Genomic DNA, 11,327 nt, shown 5'->3' on the forward strand with positions numbered 1-11,327 from the left:
GCTGCCAGAGGCACGGCTTTGAAGAGAGTGGAAAGATGGGTCCGGCCCAGGCAGGTTGCCTGGGCCCTGTTATTGCCTCGGTCCTTTTAAAGACGGGGAGACATTTATTTTTCTGATTTGAAAATAAGTGAATTTAAATATATTTGGGGCATGTACGGAGGGGAGGGGGTTCAAGCTGCAGAGAACTAAATGTGGTAAGAGGAGAATCCTCTGGAATTTTGGTTTCCCAGTGTTAAGTGTGTAAGGCTCCCCCTGCCTTGTTGGCTCAGGACACACTGGGGCTTGGAGTTCCTATCTGCACTCTGGGTCTCATTCTGAGGTGTGGGTGCTGAGCGCTTCTTGGGATCAGGCCCTGCATTCGGAAGCCATTGAATTCTCTTCTTCCCCAAATAAATTTCCCAGGCCCCATGGAATATGCAGAGTACCTCTAATCTCCTCAGAGAGTCCTGGCCTGAGAATACTCCTTTTTACTTCCACAGAACTAGTTGCCTCGGTGAATTAGTCCTGTTCCTTGTTTCCATGACACCGATCAGTAAAGGGCATAACAGCAGCAGCCACAGAATACCTGTCAGTCTGTCTCCCTGTCTTGCGATACCCCAGACTTCTCCCCCTGGTGTAACTGTCACACCGTGACAGTGACGCCGGAAACATGAGGTACGTCAGCGCTCGAGGAGAAGCCAGGAGCGCTGACTTTGAAGGAGCCCTCTTTTCGGGCTATGCACCGGATGGTGGCCTTTTTGTGCTCCAGGAAATCCCTACCCTGGACTATAACACTCTGCGAACATGGAGTGCCTTCTCCTATCCAGAGCTGGTGAAAGAGCTGAGTTCACTCTTCATCTCATCTGAACTAATCCCACGGAAAGAGCTGAATGGTAAACACAAACCAGAAACATGCTGTAGGGGTCACACTATTTGTATCAAAGCTCTTAGATGAGACTATTATTTTACCACAGCGGTTCTCGAAATGGGGGTCGCATCCCGTCAGGGGGTTGTGAGGTTATGATGTGGGAGTCATGAGCTGCCCAGCTCTGAAGGCAGTGCCATAAGGGTGGCGATGGGGTGCTAAGTCTGCTGTGAAAAGTGATATTGGCAAAGTTTCTTCGCACCCCCAGTATTAAACAGTAATGATTTAAAAAATCCTTTTCCGCTTATAACAATAATTCAATAAAAATGTGTGTTAGTCTTAATGTGAAAGTGATGAGAAAAGGTAAATCCATTTTGAAGAACAGGGTTATAAAGTTACCATTTAAAATAATGTTAAATATTAAAAATGTTTTTAATTTATAAGGGGGGGGGGGCTGCACTCGGAGGCTTACTGTGTAAAAGGGGTCGCTAATACAAAAAGTTTGAGAATCACTGTGACCCTGTATTAATCCATCAGTCTAATAACCCTGATCCTCAGTTGACCTATGGAGGCCCTTACTGGCTAGAATCTCAATAGTTATTTTAATAAAAAGAAAAGGAGTACTTGGCACCTTAGAGACTAACCAATTTATTTGAGCATAAGCTTTCGTGAGCTACAGCTCACTTCATCGGATGCATACATGGAAAATACAGAAGATGTTTTTGTACACACAAACCATGAAAAAATGGGTGTTTATCACTACAGAAGGTTTTCTCTCCCCCCACCCCACTCTCCTGCTGGTAATAGCTTATCTAAAGTGATCACTCTCCTTACAATGTGTATGATAATCAAGGTGGGCCATTTCCAGCACAATGTTTTTAATGTTACCCTGTCCTTTCTCTCCCCCAATTGTTACATCCACTTGTCATTGAACTAGATTGTTGGAGATCTGCTTCTATTCTGAAGACTAGCAGAAGAGTCTCTTTAAACAAACACAGGGCCAAATTCTGTCTCTGTCTATAAAAATCATTCTCTTAAATGGCTAATGCAGTTTCCCAGGTTGCTGTAGGAAGGCAGATCTTTGCTGCAAGTGGGTGCAAATACAGTGTGTATAAAGCTGCAAAATCAGTGCTTTTGGGCACCTTTATGCTGGCTGCAGCAGCGCCAGCCACACACTGCTGTTCCATGTAGAAAACTCCTAGGAACATGGAAGCGTATCAAATGAGACTTTTGGTGTATCCCAGGGTGTGCATGGAAAAGATAAGCAGGCTCTGTCACCTTTGTGGCTCCTATCATAGAAGACCTGTGGATTCCTAAGTGGTTTTTGATTGGTGTAGACAGGATTAAGGAGGAAATTTCCTCTCTTGCTGTGTGTGTGGTTTTTCTCTGCCTTTGGGTAGCACCCTGTCAGAATTTGGCCCAGACTGTTTTAAGTAACACATATTTGAAAACAGAAGTAAAAGCAAATGTAGCAAATGGATTCCTTCTTCTACCAGAAGTTCCTGGTTCTATATTTTCCCTTGGCAAAATGGATCACAAAACAAACATGTAACATGAAGCCAGGTGTAGGTTTTGGTAAAGAAAACTTGTAACAAATCAGTGGCCTTTTGGTGCTTCAGAAATGTCACTGTGGTGCACTCCATGGAAGCTCAAATTTCTCTCCAACAGTGGGAAAAGAGTTTGGATTCTCCTGCTGTAAAAGCAGCATCTCCTTAGCTGTCAGCTGTAAACGGCCTCTGACAGACAGTTGCGCAGTTCTGTTTATACAGTTAGATTTTAATATAGCACCTATCCAAAGTCTCACTGCGTCCATTAGAGGGCAGTGGGGACCATCCGCCCGAGCTGGTTCACTGCAACATTGGTTGATTCTTGTTTTAATTGGTCAAATAGTTCTGATTGGGACAGATCCTCAGTTGGTATAAATCAGCACGGCTCTGTTAAGGTCAGTGGAGCTGTCCAATTTACACCGAGGAGCAGACTCTTAATTTGTAAGAGAATAATGTGTTGGGCTTCTGTCTATCACTTCCTCAGCTCTGCGGTACTGGAGAGTCTTTGGTTTTTCAGTAAAGATTCTCATGAGCTTGGCAAACCATGATCATGCAGGTGATGTGTTGGAGGTTTGTTCCTGGTACCTGTTCTAACAGTGCCCTTCAACTGCTTCCCTCCAGATCTGATTGACAGCGCCTTCCGGAGGTTCCGGCACAACCACGTTGTGCATCTGGCCAGGCTGAAGGATGGGTTGAATGTTTTGGAGCTCTGGCATGGTGTAACTTATGCCTTTAAGGACTTGTCCTTGTCCTGCACAGGGCAGTTTTTACAGTACTTCCTGAAGAAAAGGAAGCAGCACATCACTATTCTAGTCGGTAGGTTACAGCTAAACAGATGGGTGCAAGCAATGTACTTGGAATTTATGCCAGTGCAGAGGCTACCAAAATGGTGCAAAGGTCCATATACTCTAGCCTCATATTAGTGCTTATGAGTGGAACTGGATTGATAACTAGTATGTAAGTCTCCAGGGTTATCTCCGGAACAGGGCAGCCAGTATGCCTCACTTGACCTAGAAGGCATCTTTACTGGTTCAGCCTCCCATTCATTCTTTGGTGCCTCTGCTGAGACCAGCAAAGGTGCCTCTGCTGGTAGTGGTTTGTGATGCAGACACTTGCCTATTGGGAGGTGTTCATTCTCCAGTATTAAATGCCATACAACCGGCACTAACCGAAAGTATCCCAGACTGAGAGCTGCACCCTTCTTCTGTGTGAAAACACAAATGTGGCTGATCTTTCAGTCTTTAACTAACTCTTAATTAAGAGATATCATTATTTTCTCCTTGATTATTTTCATGTGAAACTGGAACTGCGGGAGACACCGGTAGCTCGGCAATTGAAAGTGTGCGAGGGGAAAACAACATGGATATCTTTGTTCTATTACCCAAAGGTCTCTGCAGCCAGCTACAAGAACTGCAGATGACAACAGTGATTGAAGAGAACGTCCATGTCTTTATTGGTTTGCATTTTGTTAGATTATCTATTTTATACTATTGCTGGGTTGATGTTAAAGACAGTCCCAATGTGAACTGACCATTAATTCTAGAAAGCCTTGTGGGAATTGTGTTACACGCTGCTCCCACTGTGGGTGTACCATGTTGGGCCATCAATCATCATGACTTGTATGCAGTATTTTGTAGCCATGTGGGTCCCTGGAAATTAGAGAGACAAGGTGGGTGAGGTGATACCTTTTATAGGACCAACCTCTGCTGGTGAGAGAGAAAAGCTTTCGCATTTACACAGAGCTTTTCTTCAGGTCTGAGTATGTTTCCCAGACCTGAAGAAGAGCTCTTTGTAAGCTTGTCGCTCTCACCAACAGAAGTTGGTCCAATAAAATATATTACCCTCTCCCGTTTCTCTCTATTCAGCGTGACTGTTACTTCAGTGTTTCACTTTTCAGAACCCCTGGCCTCTGACTAATGGGAGGCTAGTTGGAGTTGCTTTACTCTCTTGACTTGTTCACCAGTTGACTCAGAGCTGCTCAGGTTTCCTTCTTTTCTAGTCATAGGTTTAAAACTATTCCCCAGTGGCTGAATAGTATTTACACAGAAAATTGGTTTGCATTAAAAGAATGAGACCTTTCCTCCAAGGTAATTTATCCTCCTTGGTGCTCAGTCTTCCCCTCCCTTGTAAATAGTTTGAGTTGTTCTGGTCAGTTTTCTTCTTAGAAGGATCTTTCATGACTCACTTTGGCCCAGGCAGCACTCTGGGAGCCATAAGACATGTGTTCAAGTCTTGACTCTGCTGATGGTTCATGTTATGACCTTGGAATAACCTAGAGATGAGCTCAAACCAAAGTCCCAGATCCAAACACTCTTAAAAGTTGGTAATGCTGAGTAATTTAGAATCGGAACCCACATCTGGATCCAAATATTGCTGTTGGACCTTCTATATGTGTGATGGCTGAACCAAAACCCCAGCTCCAGTTCGATGGCTAGAATAACCTATCGATCTTGAATCCTATTTAGTAGGCGAAAACAACTATTTTATGCCTAATTCACTAATTTCAGCAACACTTCAGTTAATACTCCTGATTGTTCCTTCCTCTTTTCCACAGCTGATGGAAATAGCGATGAAATTGACGAGTCGATCAAAGAATTGTTCGCTGATGCAGATTTTGCCAGACAACACAATCTGATGAGTTTGAACTCAATCAACTGGTCTAGGATTATGGTGCAGATCGCTCACTACTTCTATGCTTACTTTCAGTGCACCCCATCCATGGACATGACTCCACTGCCGGCTGTGGAAATTGTTGTGCCAACAGGGGGTGGAGGAAATATCACAGGTTAGGTTGGGGGGAAAAGACATTCTTTGGGTCTAAAAACCAAAAAGTGCCTTGTGATAAAGAGGGAGGTTGTATTTTTTTTCTGAACCACTTAAATCATGATTAGTAATATTTAAGTACGAACAGCATTGTTGGTGCCATGCATGATACAGATAATCCCAAATAGTGCTATGGTGCCATATATAGATAATATGGGGATGAGCATGTTAGAAATACACGTGAACAGAATGAGTTGGAAACTGAAGAGACAAAATACTGCGGATCTGATTTTTTCTAAGTTAGACGTGAATACATTTGTAGTAGTACAACTAATCTGGCCTGTGTGTACTTGTGGCTTATTATACGTCCATTTGCACATGAACTCTATACTGTTTTGCAGGAGGGGCAATCATGATAATAGCTCTCTCCTAACTTTACAGTTCTGACCTTTTTAACTTTAGGGGAATCATATCTACTGGAAAAGCAATACAAGGGGTGATGTAAAAAGTTGCATTCATGATATTTCAGGAGCATCTGCATGAAGCTGCATTAGCATGTTGCCAAGAGTTCAAAAGTCACATCCTATTTGAATGAAAAGCATCTTCCAGAGGTCCCTCTCTTCACAACATCTCTTAATATGATGGTGGGGGCCGCAGAGAGTCCAGGACCAACCATGCGGTGGTCTCTCTTGCTGTGAGGCTGCTCAAATGGAGCATTGTATACAGGGAGCTGTAGTTTCTTTGGGCTATACTTGTATATTAAAGATAGAGCTGCATTATGGAACATAATTTTTGGCCTCTCCTGATAAATTTGCACAAATGGAGGAGCAATGATTTCATTGGTTAATCCGCTTTCTGAGCGTTTCATTGCGGGGCTGAAGCCCAGGTGTAATTGCTTTCTTTCCCAGCTGGATATATCGCCCAGAAAATGGGACTTCCAATCCGACTTGTCGCTGTGGTGAATAAAAATAACGACAGTATGCACAGGGCAATTCAGCATGGAGATTTCTCGTTCTCGGGGAGCGTTAAGCCAACTTTAGCTTCTGCAATGGATATTCAGGTACGTGTCTGCTTAAGAGGGAGAGATCACATATACTATATGGACTGATACAGCTACTAAAATTATTTTGCTGTCCGTATTCTGTTCTACAGTGTTCTGACACCACCCTCATTACTGCAGAGTCTGAGTGCCTTCCAGTAGTGCATGAAGTGATGTGAGTAACATGCCACGTGTGGTTCATTCTTCCTCTGATTGTGTCCCTAGTGGGAGAATTCTGTGTGCAGTGTGGTGTTTTGGTAGGGATTTTTTTGTTTTGTTAACGTGTTGCTCTGTGTTTATACTACCAACAGCAGGCTGAAGAAGTTTCCCTGGCATTTGGAGAAGGTGGGGAGGTTTGTGATGGTCGGTAGTTCCAGATAGGTCATTCCACAGTCTCAGACCGCCTTTGAGACAGCTCTGTCTCCTGTATAGATGAGCTTTTCCGCTGTGGTAGAAAGTTCCATTGTGCCTGAGAAGTGGAGTTGTCGACCAAGTTCTTCATCCGGGAGCGCAATTAAAAAATCCTGGGTCTCTGCCAAGATGTCAGTAATTCTGCTAATCTTCTTCCTGACCTCTAGCCAGGTCACTTATATTATCCCCCTGTTCTGGGGTAACAATGTCATACTGGACAAGCTGTTCATATGTTGTCTCAGGCAATCTTCTCTTCCAATTGCAGGTCCTGTGCCATTTTGCCAGTGGCTGGTAGGGGAGCCCTGGTCCACCTGCTACTCTGGGTTCCAGCCCAGGGACCCTGTGACTAACAAACTAGGGCTTCTTGCCCTCGGACCCTGTTGCTGTTTCCTATGGCTCCTACTCCACCTCCCTACCTCTGGTTTACCACCGGCGGTTCCTTTGCTCCCCATGGCTACTTTACCTTTCTTGCCTGAATCCCCAGTCTCGGGCAGGGTCCCAGGTTTACTCTCCCCCTGGATCTCCTCCTTGTCCATGGCCAACATCCTTTCGCTCTAGGGAGTAACTGCAGATCTCCCTGCAGCTGTCTTCTGCTCTCAACTTCCTGGCTTTATACTATCCAGCCAGCCCCTACCCAGCAGGCTTCATGATCAGCTACACCTGAGTATTTTGCCTCTCAGGCCCACATTAACCCCTTCAGGGCCTATTAGGATGCACACCCCATCACAGGGCCATATAATGGGGTCCTCTTTCTCTTTTTTGTCCTCCTGTTGTATGCTAGGACTGGCCAACTCTAAAATATTAGGTTGACCCAGCTACATTGCTCAGAGGTGTGAAAATCCACACCCCGTGAGCAATGGACTTAAGCAGCTCTAACCCCTCGGTGTAGACAGCAGTAAATTCTTCATCAGCCTACTTACCAGTTCTTGGGGAGGTGGATTAACTAGGCCGAGGAGAGAATCTTCCCCTCGGCATCAGTAGTATCTACACTGAAGTGCTACAGCAGTGCAGCACCCCTAGACTCTGAGCTCTCTAGGGTCAGGACTATCTTCTTTCTTTGTCCAGACAATGCCTAGCACAAGGGGCCCTAATCTTGAATTTCCCATGGCACTGGTGGTTTTCATGGTGTGGTTTATAGGTTTTGATTAGCAACTAGACTGAGACCAGTCCCTTAAAGAATTTCTTCCACATAAGCCACTAGATGGCTGTCGGAGGGTACCTACTTCATATGACAGGTTTCAGAGTGGTAGCCGTGTTAGTCTGTATCAGCAAAAATAACGAGGAGTCCTTGTGGCACCTTAGAGACTAACAAATTTATTTGGGCATAAGCTTTCGTGGGTTAGAACCCACTTCATCAGATGCATGGAGTGAAAATACAGGAGCAGGTATAAATATATGAAAGGATGCAGGTTGCTTTGAATAAATTCGTTAGTCTCTAAGGTGCCACACGGACTCCTCATTATTTCTACTTCATTATGTTTCTCCATGTACAAATGAAAATTAAGAGAAATGTTGAATGTCTACTCATTCAGCGAGCACCCTCCATTGTTTGCCATGGAATGAGGCTGGAATCCTGGGGGGGGGGTGAGAGTGAAGGCCGACAAAACTGAAGCTATACCAGAAAAGTGTCTCATGCAGGCAACCCCTCTCAATGTGAAATGAGCTGTGAATTGTTTCATAGGAGGAGAAATTCCAGGACAATAGTGACAGCAATGTACAGGCCAGTAAAAGCTCCCAAATGTGCTGACATACCTTTATAAATGACCTGGAATAGAGCCAGGTAGCTGGGTGTTTCCAGCCCTATTTTTTTTGACACAAATATACAAGGCCTGATCCTGCAAGAAGCTGAGTATCTCCAATTCTCACTGAGCACACAAGAGGTGCTCAGCCGTGCGGTACAGTAGTATCTACCGCACTAAGTATCCAACTAGAGATTACCGGTGCTCCAGATTCTGAATTTGATTCTTTGTGGATGGAGGTTCATGTGTGTAGTGTGTGTTTTTTAGGAACCTTACAATATGGAGAGAATCTTGTGGCTGCTTTCGGACTGTGATGGCAGCTTGATTAAAACTCTGATGGAACAGTTTTACACGTCGAAACACCTTACACTCTCAGAAGAAGTGCAGAGAAAGGTCAGTCCCTTCATGTGTGTTCAGTAAATACTTTTCCATCACAATTTTTTTAAATCAACTGTTTTCAGAATAAATATTAATATTGCAAGTGTATTGAAGGGATCATGCCATGTCATCTCAAACCTAAAATGTAGGTATCTGTAGGTAGGGTGGTGGAAGACAGGTGTTTACAAAACCTGTGTGCATAGGTATCTTTTAAAATTGCAATTATTTTGTTGGGATTTAAACATTCCCCTGCAGTCCTAGAAACCCCAGTCCAGTAGCATGTGCATTATTTGTACATAGGACCAAAACACTCCCCGACAATGTAATTTCACTGTCCAACACCCTGAGCCAGCAAAGCTTTTAACCAAGTGCATAACTTTAAATTTGTGAGTGGTGGTATGGATTTCTGTGGGACTACATGCATGCTTCACCTTTTAAGCAAGAGCTTTGGTGAATCAGGCATCAGGCTGAAAGGGAGAAAAATCAAAGGTGAAAAGTAAACTAATGGTTTCAGTGTTTGTTATCTCCATGGGAAAGAAACACTAGCAAAGCCCTTGTTAAATTGTAGAAAATATGTATTATTTCACCCATCACAAACATCAGCATTTGGGATCTATATCCTCAAATACCAGCATCAGTTGCATTGTGTCCTCCAACAAATGGAAGTTATTAACTGATAGCTGGACTGACTCTGGTGATGATATCAATGTGTCTGACAGAAGTACCCGTCTCTCTTGCATTCAAGATACTAACAAATAAGAAGGTTTTACATACAAGTGGTAATATCACAGAATGAACTTTTAATACATTTTTTAAAATGATTTGACATTGATCTGTAAATTCTAGTGTGGTTTGTGTCTATGATTTTGGGGGGTTTTGTTTCTGTTTTTTTCCCTCTCCTTGGTTCTCCAGCTTTCTGAAGCGCTGAGCTCATGTTCAGCATCTGACGAAGACATTGTTCAAGCAATGAGATGCTGTTGGGAAGATAATCACTACCTGTTGTGTCCCCACTCAGCTGTGGCTGTTCACTACCATTATCAGCAGTTGGACTGCCATGTCAGCAAGTAAGAAGCTACTAATGGAAGGCTAGATTCCTTTCAGGAAGTGGCTAACATCCCGGGTGATCTTATGAGAGCAGCATTTGTGCTTCCTTCTGCGGCAAGAGGGAGATCCTGGCTCACATCTGCATGGGTGCCTCAGGTTGCTGCCTCTCTTCCAGCTCCTTCATAACCTCTTACTGAGGTTGTGGCTGCACCTCCTGATCCAATCACACCCCATCTGTGCCCCACAGGGTTGCGGGACCTTCTTGTCAACCTCCTCCTGGCACTGGCCAGGTCGACCATCCACCACACTGGGAGGAGGAAGCTGGACCAGGGAGTGCTCTGCGACAACGGGGCCTATTTCCGTTCCCTTCTCAGATCAGACCTCCAGGCAGAGTTCCTCTGGGCAGTGTCCATTGGCTCCTTAGACACCTTTGAGGAGCCGTGGCCGCTGTCTGGAGTTCTCTCCTCAGTGTGCCCCTCTGGCTCCCTCATTATTAACCTTTGACCCCACTCCTGTTTTCTCTTTAATTGTCCCCAGAAATCGCTAAGAGCCTAGGCTTGGTGGTTCTGCCCCTTTAGCACAGGGGGTGGGCCCTTTATTTTGGGTGGGTCTACACCCAACTGACACCAGAACTACTAATAGTACACGACATCGTAGGTCTCTCTCTCTCTTTTCACAGCAGACCCAGGTGGTGCTTAGCACCTGCCTCAGCAGCAAAGTTCCCAGATGCCGTGCTCCGAGTGAAGCTTGTTCCTGAAGTTCCACCCAATATACAAGCTTTAAAAGCGATGGAGACCAGGTCCACGACACTGAGGAGAGAAGATGACTGGGCAAAAACCCTAAGAGACAGAATAGAAGCCATCGCCATGCGCAGACACACATAGGTGGAGTTCGTCTGATCCTGAATAGTGCCATGCCTGGGCAGTTCCATATAAAAGACAAGGCTGACTTAATGATGCTTAAGCTGTCTGATAATTTCCCTTCCTAAGAAAGTCCTAATGAACTCAACAGAGGAATATAACGTCTCCATATAACTTGTAACCGAAGCGATAGAATTCTGTAACTGGAATATAATTCTCTATCAAATTCTATGGAATGGTTTAAAAAATTATAGAAAAGATCTGGCTGTCAAATTCTATAGGGTTTTTAGAGTAACTTCGATAGAATCCTGTTTAAAGTCTCTGGACTCATATTGCTTTTATCTCTGTTAATGGTTCTGGAAAAGTTCTTTCACATTTATCTTCAAAGTGCCTTACAAACATGAATCATTATCTAACTAAGGCTTTACACAATTATTACAATCCTGTATCTTTCCTTCCCTAGAAAAAAATCCCTAAAGGCATAGAATACAAATTGCTGTAATGATTTTTTTCCCCTAAAAAGTTATGTTGTAATTTGAATAAGTAATACAAATGAACTGTTGTCCAAAGTACACTAAGTAAAATCAATGCTGCATTCTGGCTACTGTATCCATTTTTTAATATCTTGATAATGCTGAATTTTATCAGTTTCTTTAACTGTCCACCAGAGGGCACTGCAATCTAATTTTTTTTTTCATATTT

General features: G+C 43.9%; 1 protein-coding gene across 1 annotated transcript; it reads left to right on the top strand.

Annotated features, from left to right (window-relative positions):
• The first annotated feature begins 629 nt into the window (after positions 1-629).
• LOC102936731 (threonine synthase-like 2) lies at positions 630-10,779 on the top strand. The gene is made up of 8 exons (XM_007063719.4): positions 630-872; positions 3,013-3,205; positions 3,693-3,847; positions 4,946-5,176; positions 6,063-6,214; positions 8,611-8,736; positions 9,634-9,785; positions 10,445-10,779. The coding sequence occupies exons 1-8, from the start codon at positions 650-652 to the stop codon at positions 10,647-10,649; spliced, it is 1,437 nt and encodes a 478-aa protein (XP_007063781.2). The 5' UTR covers positions 630-649; the 3' UTR covers positions 10,650-10,779.
• Positions 10,780-11,327: the final 548 nt, after the last annotated feature.

This window comes from Chelonia mydas, chromosome 4, assembly GCF_015237465.2.
Source record: "Chelonia mydas isolate rCheMyd1 chromosome 4, rCheMyd1.pri.v2, whole genome shotgun sequence".
Lineage (NCBI taxonomy): Eukaryota > Metazoa > Chordata > Testudines > Cheloniidae > Chelonia > Chelonia mydas.